Here is a 13,717-nt window from a genome sequence, read left to right as displayed (position 1 = left end):
AGAGCGCGTCCATGCTTTGGCTTTGACATATACAGGGTGATCATTTTTAAGTTTTCTGGAGCTTTTAAAGATCGCCTGTGGCAGATATGATTATTCTTGCCCTTCAGCTGGATTATTCTAAGAAGCAGACATTATTAGCAGGAGAAATTGAAACACATCTCCAAATAATTACCGAAAAGTCATATATGAACTCCTTATTTGCTTTACAGCACATATTTCAATTTAGGAATTGTTAGGTGATCTTGCAAAACGTATACATTTGAAAGGAACTTCCAGGATGACGCTAGTTTTGGGATATTTCCGAAACTGTGGAACGGAATACATGGGCTTTCGAGTTTCGTGGTTCATTAGAGAAAAGACCGTTTTGTTGAAAAGTAAGTGGAACAACAGTGCATTTTCATGTCAAGTTTGATGGCGCATATCTGTAAACTGGCGTCATTCCGGAAATTCCTTCCAAGCGGGTTCCAAGTAAACTCACCTGCTACAATTCGTAAATTGCAATATGTGCCTTAAAGTAAATTTTTCAAAAGAATAATTTGTGCATTTTTATGAGTTAGTTGAATTTGCGTTTTTATTTCTCTTGCAAGTAATGTTCGCCTGTGAAAAAATTCGCAGGGTCTCTTACGTTACCCCTAAGACCCCTTGAAGACGAAAGCCCAAGTTTCGTTGCATTAAAGATGAATGCATGACGTACCCATCTCCCTGAATTCGCTTATTATCATCCTGTTAATTCCCTTACTCCTCATTATAATTTTATTAGTCATCCCCCTTAATTCGCTTAGTGATCCCTCTTAATTCCAAACGTCGAGAGTTTGACTTCCACCCGAGGTCATGGGTTTGAATGTCCTAATTAACTATATTAATTATGTATGCCTTAGTTACCTTCACCTTTATTAACACCAAACGTCGTCGGTTCGGTTCCCACCAAGCTAAGGGGTTCGAGTGTCTTAATTAACTATATCTTGACTACCTGTATCCTAATTACCTTCGCTTTAATTACCAGCAAATGTGTAGCGTTCCACTCTCACGAAAGGCCGAGGGTAAAAACTCCGACCGAAGGTCATGCGTTCGACTCGCCCATTGGTGAAGGGTTGGATTCCTATCAGAAGTGATGGGTTCGAGTGGATTAAGTCTATCTTCATTAACTGTGCCTGAATTAACTTCACCTTCACTAACACCAAAGTTGTTGCGTTCGACACCCACAATTGGTCTTAGTTCGACTCCCATGACAGGTCGAGGGTTCGTAGCCTTTTTGGACGTTTCGTATCATCGACGCGTTTTTGCTCAAGGTCGACTGACTTACGAGACATATAAGGCTTTCGCTTTAATAATCCCGCCCAAGGACAAAAATTATGTTATCTGCAACACGGTGGTTTGAAAAATTCCATAAAACTTAGAAATTATCACCCTGTATAATAAAGTGATACTACTGATTTGAACTTGGTGTACAACTTCAAGCGTGTGCAAAATTAGTGCTCTTTCTATCTTGTCTTCTTTTTTCTCTTGTCACCCAGTTACTCTTATCTCCCAGGGCATGGCGGCAAACAGGAAGTGCGTCTGGTTAACCTTCTTGCTTTTCTTTGCTTCTCGCTCTGATACCGAGTTTTGAACATTAGGAAGTACGTGCAAACATTGGCACGAAAGAAAGGCACCTAATTATATAATGTGTTCTTATTATGGCAAGCTGTGAACATTTCTCACAACAGCTTACAAGTGATATGCGAGGAGGAATATTTTGTACAACTAACTTGCAGCAGTCAGTCAGTGTATTGAGACTGCAAACAAAAGGCTTCTTGTCAGTAGCTCTCTATGGTTATTGCTCAAAGTGAAAGATCGTTTTTTTGCTCTATTTGCGCATTCAATAGCGACAGTAAAGCAAATGGGTATTAGCACTTAGTTTTAATTGTTGCCCTTGTGGATTAAAAAACTGTATGTTGCTGGAGGTGGTGATTATATTGTTGAACTATTTACGGCTGTATTCGATTGTTATATACTGATCTGCAGAAATAGTAAAAGTAGTCTAAAGTTGGCAGTGACATAACCCTGAAGGAACGTTTCATAATTCAGTCTAATTTTTTATGTATTATCGTTGTGCTTTCCTAATAACTGTTAAAGAATCTATATGTAATAAACTTAAATTTCGTGAAAATTCAATAGGAATCAAGCGGGCAAGATATGGAATTATTGGAGTGCGTACGAAACATTTCAGTGGGGGGGAATCTTCTAACCGTCATTCCTTGTTGGTTTCTACTTCATATCACTATGAATATATGTTGAAGCAGCAAACTCACAATCTTTTTTCATAAAGTAGTAAAGCTTGAAACACGCCGATGGACCCAGAGGTATATTCTCACTCTTCAGGTTACCAGTTGAAGTCCTTGCCAAGTCAGCTGCGTCGAGCAGGAGATAGTACCCTGCAGAGTGAAACAAATACGGCGAACGCTGAGGTATGGAATGTAGAATGAGTGGGAAAACTCAAGACAGCATATAATCATACGTGCAGGACATCAAAAAACACCACGCTTAGACCTCAGTCTCAGCTAGGAGGACCCACCGTGGGGATTTAGCGGCTCTGACCTTGCGCTGCTAAGCATGAGATTGCCGGATCGAATTCAGGCTGTCACAGCCACATTTCGATGGGGGCAAAATGTAAAACCACCTCTTTACCGTGTATTTTGTGCGCGTTAAATATCCTCATTTGGTCAATATTGTCGAGTCTCACTCTGTGGCATGCCTCATGATCAGATCGTGATTTTGACACGTATACCCCTAGCAGTCAATTCAATTCAATTCAGCTAGAATGTATTGTAACATATTCAATGGAACAATGCAACATACGGTCAAAAACAGGCACACACAGCGCTATGTGTGTATTTGCCACCACCTTGTCGCATTGTTGGTGCTATCTTCTCAAACAGCACTGTTTGACGAAATATTTGGTGTCCGTGTATAATTAAACGCCTCGTATTAAAGCATTATTCTCCCACATTAATCTTTGTTCTACTTCGCTTGATGTGCCGGTCGAGTTTTAATCAAAAGGGTGGCAAGTACAATTACTCATAGTATTTGAACGCCTGTGCAACAGTAGATTTTCGCCTCGATATATTGTCTCGCGAGGGCGCAATATATCTTACAGGATCAGGCGTAAGGCAACCTCATTCGATATATTGTTCCATATAGAGTTTTTTATTACCACTATTTAAATTCATTTACTCCTTTGACATTGCATTGAAACAAAGCGCCTAGTTCTCCCTGCTATTTTAAAGAAACAGCAGGAGCGCAGAATTACTGCAAGTTGGGCGTGTCATTTCAAATTTATTGAAACTAATGCTCAAAGGGTACGAGGACACATGTAGAAAAATAAATGAAAGACAGAAATAAGCAGTCTGCGCTTTTCGTTATTTCTTTGCTTGTGTGCGCGTCCCCATTGCATTTTAAGCACAGCAGGAGTATGTCGTTTACTTGGCTAAACTACGAGAAAAAATACGATGTGTCTTCTAGCAGAAATAATTCTGTTCGTAAGTGTCGGACGTCATCTACAGTTTTAAACTGCATCAAACTTGACAAAATAACAGAGCTGGTCCCTTCTCTATGCTGAGCGCCCACTTATAAGGGAAAAATAGTTTCTTTTGAGAAAAATTTCTTTTTCAAGACCACTCATGAGAATGTCTGCCACTAATGTTTTGTAGGGTATTCTTAGCATTGCGAAAAAATGGCAGCTCCACGAAGGCCTCCGTGGCAGAAATCTAGATCTCATAGTTTTATGGCGAATAATTCATAGGCTTGTATAATAGTCAAATAGTGTATAGTGTCAAATAGTGTATAATCTTATTTGATACGTTGAAACAATACTTGGTGGCATTAATAGACTGTGGTAAAACATGTGGGGACAATACGCTAAAAGCAATGCTGTAACAATTTTTCACAGAAGCATCCCGGCTACTTAACGCACTAAAGGGCTGCAACCACCGGAAATATTTAATACCAAATCCTATGAAGATAAAGTGTCCACGCTGTTGAATGGGTCATTCATGATTGCAGCTGGTACACATTTTTGTGACATCGTTAGCATACATCTTTCTGGGTATATAAATTATGTCACACTAAAAGAGCCAGCAGGGGTTGGACAGCTGGCAGTTGCTGAAGCAGCAAGCAGCGAGGATTCCCTTGATTTACTCATAGACCGGTTCCTCGTTTATGCGTAAAATTATTTATACCATGTAGGTTAGTGCTTTGTAGAAAATTCTCGCTAGTATTCTTCACTCTCATGTTAAATATACGGTGCGTCATAGATGAAATTCATAGAGTTGAAAAAATTGTGATCCCAGAAAGCAGGCTAAACAGCGTATGAAATAGAAATTGCAGGAATGAAAATACCGTTTGGTGGAAATGGGTGCCATCAAAGCATGCACAAGCTTTTAAAGAAATCCCAAAGCACTGTCTGGTTCGTGCAGTTAGAAACTTCAGCCGCCTTTGAATTCTAAGAGCATTGTCGGCAGTCAGACCAATTTCTTTACGGCTACCTAGCTATCCCTCCAAAAATGGGGGTCGATCCCGAAAGTAGTGCAGTGCAGTCTATATATGAGGGCCGATCGGGGACTAAGTGCCGTGTAAAATGTGAGTCGTTCACGTGGGTATGTGCTACTGGGTATGTATCGCTTTTTAGGTAACCTCTTTGGCGCCTTTTTGGGTCCCAGTGTGTATGCGCCACCCGGTTAACACGGACTTCACAGCGGCACCGCTAAGACGCCGCAGTTGCCCAGAGGAAACCGCGAGGCAAGAAACCGGCTGCAGTATTCGTAGCATGATGCATGACGCGATTCCGCTGTTCGCATAAGTGTAGAGTAATTACGGAGGAATTGTGCGCAAATTTTTGGTGCGATAAGTTGTTAGGATTAGTCTTAATGGCTGAGATAACAATGAGGAAGAAAGCCTGAATTGCAGAAATCTGATGCAGTAAGATCAGACGAAGCCAACGATGCCTCATGTGTTATGTTTTGTTTACGTTCTCAGCAGTGACTTATACTCACTATGGGCAAGAAGCAGGTGGTTTTATAAGTGCCCTATCAAACTATACCCAAAATAAAACTAACAATGAAGCCTGGGCGAGAGCAAAAAAAAATTAAAACAAGAAAGCTATATAGAGTTTTGAAATAAAAAGATTCCAAATCAAGAGATGAAGTGAAACGATTAATAGACAATGTTTTGTTGATTTCTTAAGGTATATGGTTAAGTGCCTAATAAAGTTGTGCATTGATATAAAGGCGTCACTGTGGCTGCAATTTAGCGAAGATGCCATTAGGAAGAAAATGGGGGGCGTAGTTAATGATAACCTAAGTTGTGGAAAGGGAAATTCTAAAAGTTGTGTTTCTCGAAAAAACTGGTGTGGCAGGTCAAAAAAATTAAGAAGTTCAGGTACTGTGCGGAAATTGCACACCGGGAACCAAACCATACCAGACCTGTGCATACATGTAAATATATATATATACAAATTAAATGTGGCACCACCCTCTTATATATATATATATATATATATATATATATATATATATATATATATATATATATATATATATATATATATATACATATGATGTTTGATGGGCACACACTATGATGGAAGTCAGGAGATTATGGGAGTGCAGGCTTTGTCGAATATTGAACTGTGGACCGGCATTTGTATTCAGCTACCGTTACATATACTGAAGTTGGCATAACAGAAATATTGAGGCCGCACTTGCTCCTAATATTTTGATAACCAATATGTGCCACGCTTCTACTTTCACGTTGTTTGCAGCTGTACATGTACATAAGCGACTTCTGTACAAAACATATGCTGTTTGTTTCCTGAAATGCTTGCTTGACCCTGCGGAAGCTTTCAGTTTTCGAGGTGTCTGCATTCTGTCACTCCTTTATTATCAAGTATTTGATTAGAGCGCTATAACAACGTTGACAACAATGTGTGCTTATTGAGAGATTAATAAATTAGTGGCCTGACTTGACCTTCTAAGATGCATCGATGCAATTCAATTTATCAAAAGGATAGCACGCGGGACACCCTTTCCAGTTCTGCAGCCCCAGAGCGGTTTAATAACGGTGATCAGCATTGACTATCTGAATGCAACGCTAATTGCCTGCTGCATTCAAGGATCATTGATGTGAAAATCCGATGCAAGAATAATGACAAGTCAACTGGGCATGACTGGTTAAATCTTCAATCTCTACAACACTCTTCGGTGAATAGCAACATATTACAGAATGAAAAGAATGTCTTACCTTCAGTTGTGCCCAACGTGTGGTCATTCTGCACACCACTCGAATTAGAAACTGTAGCACCACGGTGTCGATACCATTGGGCGTAGGTGAAATCCTTGTTGTTGAACCAGTTACACATATCCTCTTCGAAGGAACAGCTTCCGGGGGAAGGACAAGGTACATTCCCCAGTGTGATGTCGTCCACGGCTACAGCTGTTCCCGGGTCACCAGAGGTAGTTGCATCGAAGACGATCTGTGGGGTGCGAAAAGCAATTTTTCTGTTCTTTCAAAAGCCTAGAAGAAGTGATGCGTTTGTGTACAAATGATGTAAGAATAGCATACTTTGGCATCAGTATACACTCCTCCGCAGTAATAGCCTTAGGTTGTAGCAGAAATGGAAGTCGTAGTTCATTCACACCTTTGAGCTTACAACGAAAACTACACACAGCAGAAGACGCAACAGTCGAACAGTCGTACATACGAAGCTACTGGTTTCATTTGTTTCTTTGCGTGTGCGTGTACGTGTGTGCGTGTGTGTGTGTGTGTTTCTGCCTTGTCTTGGGAAAGCTTTGTCAACTGTACCAAACCATGCAGCTTCTTCACTGCACAACCTTATTATTAATGAGCTCACATATATAATTCTCAATAGCTGTGACGGCATCATACCGGTTGGGTAATGCTAGAGCTTTCCTGCATTTAGCTGAAAAACAAACACTCTCAACCGTCAAAATTATTCTTTCCCACAAATGTGTTTCTTGCAACCTTCACTTCGGCCAGATGTAAAAGCCTTGTGAATTGGTTATTTATAAACCCTTCTTGGTTCCCTTGTTCGTTTTAAGTTGAGGCTGAAGAACTTGGTAAGACAAGCACTATTTGAAGTACCTTTGAATTATTGAACTGGTAGGACCAACTTTAGTGGAGCGCTGTGAACAATTTGACCTTTGATATCTACCGGGATAAGGTCACTCAGTTCCCTCGTTGAGTAACCTAGGAAGAACTAATACCTAAAAGTGGACATCTCGGGTGCTGTGTGTGGTGTTTGCTCAGGTATCGAAAGTGCTCCGACATGTAGTGCGCTTTTATTAAGGTATGTGCTTTCATTCTGTGCATTCTGTGCTTTCATAACAAGGGGCGAGCTGTAAATATGTGAAATAAACTCATTCATTTCATTCAAACACCCCCCCCCCCTGCCCCCCACCCAGCCTCATCTCTTAATAACAAGCAACACTCAGCTATAGAGACGAACGATGACGTGGGTCCACTTAGTCGGCCTAGTGCGACGCCCCGGTATTACGCAGGCCAACCGCCACATTTTAGGCGCTCGGTAGGTGTAGACAAGTGGCTCTGTGCGTGACACCCTGCCCTGAAGCCGAACCGTAGAATAGTGTCCCAACAATACACTGACGAGTCTTTGCGGTGTTTGTGTGCCGTTTCTGCTCCCAGCAAGAGATTGGACGCTCGCAGGAAATTTTTAACGTGCCTGCGATGCCACCAATGGTTCATGTCGTTCGCTGTTGTTGGCAAAAAAAAAGTTATTGTTTTCCTCATCATACCACAATGCTAGGCCTGAGTGCATGATTGCGCAATGCATGATTGCAGCACAATCATGCATATTGCAGTGCACTATAGTTTTAAACTCTGTCGCGGACCACTCATAACCTATTCGCGGGCCACATGCTTGGCAGCCCTGCCTTACTGCAACAGCTCATGGCAGTTAATGGTTTCTTTCAATGACTATATTTTTTGTTTGTATATTGGGCATGTGCCATATGGTGTGTGCCAATTCTTGGTAAATTCTCGAGAATTGGTATGTGCTTCTGCGATACAATAGGCGCTGAATTCTTAAAGTTATTTAGAGATATACCGTACTTCTTCGTGTATATATCTGCCTTCACCTTTCTCTCAACAAAAGTCAGGCATCACCTTTGTCTTTGTTACATCGTTGCCCACACATCACAAATTGCGCATGTGCTTAATTTGTTGTTTGCTCATGACCACAGGTGGTGAACAGTGTAATGCATTATTCTGAATATTGAAACATATTGCAGCTGTCACCTTTGTGTAGCTCAAGTATAAATAGTGATTCAGACTGCACATAGCACAGGTTGAAAATAAACCCAATTTTTTAACCAACACTAACACAACAAGAACAATGTCAGACATCAAAACAAGTTTGCTTGCGTTTTCTCCGTTTGCTATGCTAAAATATTCATGCTTAGCAGGCATGGACATGCGAAGGTTGACTACCCAGCATTGAAGGAAGTTAGTTTCTCTATTAGTAATGTATGGCTCAAGGATAGTTGAGAGCCGCTTACCGTAGGTGTTTTGTCGTAAACGGCCAGGTTAACAGATGCTTGATACCACATTCGACTTCTGCCACTGAATGTAGTATCAAACCAGAGTGACTCATCTTGGCCTTCGTTGAGCAATCGGGTGACATTCAGCGATTCCGCGCGGGAGCCAGCGAGGAAGTACCAGAAGCGGAGGCACTTCTGTTGAGTGCCATCGTACCAGCTTTGAGGGCTCACCATGCGGCCGCCAGGGGCCTTCGCCAGGGCGTATCTTCCTGTAATTTTATACATCATTTGACTGAAACGAAAGAAACCTACGGAAATTCTGAGAATCGCCTACTAATGCGTAATCATTGTTTGCCTCGGCTGTGCCTTCGTTTATGCTTAGTTTCGCTTACTTGCTTTTCTTAGCTTATGCGCCTCCACCCGGTGCCGAAGAATGGTCAGGCTTTAGTAGACAATTGTACAATTTTCGCGCCGCATCCGCAACCTTCAATGCAATCGTACCGATTGAGCCGGAACGACGGCCACGTGCGCGCTTTGACGGAACACAGCGGCAGAAAGGACACGCCAGCTGCCGCGGCAGAACGTGAAGCGTTGCGCCAGGGGACAGTGCATCGCCGCGACGCCATGTCACCCTCACTGTCGCAAGCCTATGTTATGCACGCGCTCGTTGCTCACGGAAGCTCTTGCTTCGGTTCGGATTGCACTTTGGTAAGGCCCAATCAAAACGCGCCAAGCATCTCAACGCGCTAGCTTGACCACGAGATCTTCATAACTTGAAGGACGCTCAGCAGCGTTCAATAGGACGTTGGGCCACCCCAAATCTGAAGTTGGCCCACTGCGATATTTCACCTCGGCCAATCACCAAATTTAAGTTCGCCCACCCCTAAATTTAAGTTTGTCCACGCCAAAATTTCACGCTGGTCCACCCTCAAATATCGGTCGGCCTACATCGTGATTTCATGTTGTCCACCCCAAATTTAAGCTTTCCCACTACCAAGTTAAAGTTATGCCATCATCAAATTTCGAGTTGGCTCACCCTCAAATTTCAGTTCGCCCTCGTTCAAATTTCAAATTCGGCAACCTCCAAATTTCACTTCACCCATGTCCAAACTTCGTTTTGTCCTGCACCCTAATTTAAGTTGGCCCACCCCGCATTTAAAGTTCGCCCACGCCCACATTTCACTTGGCCCACCTCCAAATTTCAAGTTGACCGAAACCCGAATTTTAGGTCGGCCCACCCCCAAATTTCATTTGGCCCACCCCTGCTACTGGCTTCCCCATGCGTTTTCTAACAAGCCCTATGTGCCTGTATTTATTCATTTATTATGTGTCTCTACTTATGTACTAAGTTAATTTTTTACTTTAAGTTGTTCCTAACCTCCTAAAAGCTACCAGTCATCTAGATTTACACTATCCAAAGGATTAAACATCCTAACTTTCGAAATGAGAAATTTTTGTGCAAATACACTGCATTACACTTTTCACTGACAGGACTAGGGAGCTCGCCAAAAAATGCTTACGCATTAAAATATTAGTTAAATGAGCACGTAACAATGTCAGGGAGCAGAGCTTTTCGATCGTTCCATTTGCGAAACCACCTTAAACGTGGAGTTTCATTGAAGGGCAACATGCGGGGATTACTTGAATGACGCGGCACCAGTCACCGGCAAAATAACTTTCCTTGAGCGCATCACTGCCAATTTCCTGTGACACAGCACTCAATAGAGCAAATCGTGCTGAAAGAAGGTTGTGACTGAGGAACAGATGAAGCAAGTCGCACTTACTGCGCAATTGTTTTGTCTTTTTTAGTGAGGATGGAGGAGCATTGCACAACCTCGTGGTACTGCTACATTTAGGTGTCTCACATTTGATGTAACAGTGAAAGACGCCATATGCAATTGCTTCATCAGCATCCACTTATTTTGAAAAATTAGCCAATAAGTAGTTTCGCAACTGGGACAATTGAAGAGCTCTGGTTGGAGCGAATACGCACGATGAGAAAGTGCATTACGTGCGCATTTACGAATCATCATCATCATCAGCCTGGTTACGCCCACTGCAGGGCAAAGGCCTCTCCCATATTCCTCCAAGAACCCCGGTCATGTACTAATTGTGGCCATGCCATCACTGCAAACTTCTTAATCTCATCCGCCCACCTAACTTTCTGCCGTCCCCTGCTACGCTTCCCTTCCCTTGGAATCCAGTCCGTAACCCTTAATGACCATCGGTTATCTTCCCTCCTGATTACATGTCCTGCCCATGCCCATTTCTTTTTCTTGATTTCAACTAAGATGTCATTACCTCGCGTTTGTTCCCTCACCCAATCTGCTCTTTTCTTATCCCTTAACGTTACACCTATCATTCTTCTTTCCATAGCTCATTGCGTCGTCCTCAATTTGAGTAGAACCCTTTTCGTAAGCCTCCAGGTTTCTGCCCCGTAGGTGAGTACTGGTAAGACACAGCTATTATACACTTTTCTCTAGAGGGATAATGGCAACCTGCTGTTCATGATCTGAGAATGTCTGCCAAACGCACGCCAGCCCATTCTTATTCTTCTGATTATTTCCGCCTCATGATGCGGATCCGCAGTCACTACCTGCCCTAAGTAGATGAATTCCCTTACGACTTCCAGTGCCTCGCCGCCTATTGTAAATTGCTGTTCTCTTCCGAGACTGTTTAACATTACTTTAGTTTTCTGCAGATTAATTTTTAGACCCACTCTTCTGCTTTGCCTCTCCAGGTCAGTGAGCATGCATTGCAATTGGTGCCCTGAGTTACTAAGCAAGGCAATATCGTCAGCGAATGGCAAGTTACTAAGGTATTCTCCATTAACCTTTATCCCCATTTCTTCCCAATCTAGGTCTCTGAATACCTCCTGTATTCGCCATGACAATTAAAAATGTCCAGGATATTTTTTTATGGTAAACACACATGAATAAATACTAAAAGAAGCACAACCAGCGATTTGAATATCGAAGTAAAATAGCTAGCTGAATAGCATTTTACATGAGCTCAGCAATATGACATTACTTTGTTCTCGTAGGTTATACAGGCCTTTACCAGGCCTGTATCTTCATACAAGTCTTCAGATGTGTGCCTGAGGTTCCTTTAGGTAGAACTGAAGACACTGTTATTAGAGAAGGGGGTTATAGGACATCCGGGTTTATTTCGAGCAAACACTGCTAACAATTTTCATGCGTTACCAATCTTTGACATTGAACGAAGTATATCTGTGCCTCTCTTGAGAAAAGAAGTGCATTTCCCTGAAATACCTTGGAAAACGTGCGCGTGCATACCTTTGGCAGCATAAATTGGAGTTTCCGGAAATAAAGCTGGAACATGATTTGTGCATAGCCAGAAAGTTACCAGATTCATCAAAATACAGAATACAGAATACGTGCAGCTGCATCCAAAACGTCAAAGCTGGTTGAAAACTGGGTGAAATTATAGTGTTTCACGAGAAAAAATATTTAACTGGCCCCCGTGGCGGGTTGAAAGCTTTGTGTAGCGAGTAGCAGTTCTGGACAAGAAGTTAGTATACGGGCCCCATGAAATTCTGAAACAGTAGCAGAATCTCCAAGTGATTATTTAGCTTACCTGAGAGTGACTTAGTAGACTGATCAACTAAAGGCAACCTGCTGCTTCGTCCACTTGTACGTTCCCAGTTGTGCAACTGCCATCCGCACGAGTCCCACTCAAAGTTGCACACTCCAGCTGCTTGAAAGAATTACAAAACAGACCACAATATTTATAGTACGCAGTCCATGAAAAAAAGTATCTCCATACAGTTTTCAAATTTCATGACGCCCTCACTGCTTTGCGCCACGTGCTTAAAGGGGAAAAGAGCCACAATTTTGCAGAGTGACATGTTACTGTGCGCTCGCGGATCTGCGACTAAAAGGCTTGGCTGTGTGGCTGCTGAGAGCTGCGAGCAGAATGTTACTACTAAAAAAATTCCACGTAAAAATGAATCCATAACAGATTACCGTACTTGATAATAAACATATCCCATCTTAATGGGAAAAGTACCTCAAAAATATTTGTAACAAACGCTTGATTTGTACGGTTGAGCGGAGACATTGCACATATGCAAAAAAACAAAGCTCCGAGCGAATTTGGAAAAAAGAGCGCAGGTTGTCCTACATTTCTTTCCCAAATGATTTGAGGAAGCTGTACTTGAACTGTCTCCTCTGCAGTGAACATATATAATCATTACTATAGATAAAGTTAAGTGATTAAAAACCAGCAATCATTTTCTATTGCTTATCTTGTAAACAATAACTAACAACTATGTTGCAAACTCAATCTTTGGGAAACTAGAGACAACAAACTATAACATGAAGGCATTTTTCATTGGCTGCAATAATGAGGCCATAGTTAAACTTAAACGTCATGATCTGATTGGGAAACTTGCTTAACCTCCTATACTGAACTGTGCTGATTACTATGACACATGAATATTTACAAGTACATTTGTCCTGAAAGAAGTAAAAGCTGCTGCAGTTCATGCTGAAGGGGTACACTGATTCATGGGTAAATTAAGCTTCTCTATATTTTAGTTTCGTCATGGTGTATCTCTAGTCTCTAATATTTGCTAAATATATTCGTATGTAACTTATTTTGGCGCATCATCATCATCATCATCAGCATCATCATCATCCGATTTTATGTCCACTGCAGGACGAAGGCCACTGCCCGCGATCTCCAATTACCCCTGTCTTGCGCCAGCCGATTTCAATTAGCACCCGCAAATTTCCTCAATTCGTCGCAACACCTAGCCTTCTGTCATCCTCTACTGGGCTTCCCTTCCCTTGGTACCAATTCTGTCGCCCTAATGGTCCAACGGTTATTTACTCTATGCATTACATGACCTACCCAGTGCCTTTTTTTTTCTCTTCACGTCAATTAGAATGTCGTCTATACCCGTTTGCTCTCTGTTCCAAACCACTCTCTTTCTGTCTCTTAAACTGATGCCTAGCATTCTTTGTTCCATCGCTCTTTGCGCAGTCATTAACTTGTTCTCGATCATCTTTGTCAGTTTCGAAGTCTCTGCTCCATATGTCATAACCAGTAAAATGCACTGATTGTATACCTTTCTTTTCAATGATAATGGTAAGCTTCCAGTCAGGAGATCACGATGTCTCCCGTATGTGATCCAACCCATT

General features: G+C 42.0%; 1 protein-coding gene across 2 annotated transcripts in view; it reads right to left on the bottom strand.

Annotated features, from left to right (window-relative positions):
* The window catches only part of LOC135909444 (MAM and LDL-receptor class A domain-containing protein 1-like), a 251,164-nt gene that overhangs the window by 20,062 nt on the left and 217,385 nt on the right, over nt 1–13,717 (bottom strand). For both annotated transcript variants that reach the window (XM_065441402.2, XM_065441403.2), the window contains exons 53-56: nt 12,150–12,266; nt 8,571–8,821; nt 6,277–6,508; nt 2,292–2,414 (exon numbers count right to left, since the gene is read on the bottom strand). In XM_065441402.2, the coding sequence (XP_065297474.2) occupies nt 2,292–2,414; nt 6,277–6,508; nt 8,571–8,821; nt 12,150–12,266 (723 nt within the window). The remainder of the gene's footprint in view (nt 1–2,291; nt 2,415–6,276; nt 6,509–8,570; nt 8,822–12,149; nt 12,267–13,717) is intronic.

The sequence above is a fragment of the Dermacentor albipictus genome, chromosome 3, assembly GCF_038994185.2.
Source record: "Dermacentor albipictus isolate Rhodes 1998 colony chromosome 3, USDA_Dalb.pri_finalv2, whole genome shotgun sequence".
Classification (NCBI taxonomy): domain Eukaryota; kingdom Metazoa; phylum Arthropoda; class Arachnida; order Ixodida; family Ixodidae; genus Dermacentor; species Dermacentor albipictus.
This window is presented reverse-complemented; position numbering and strand designations above follow the sequence as displayed.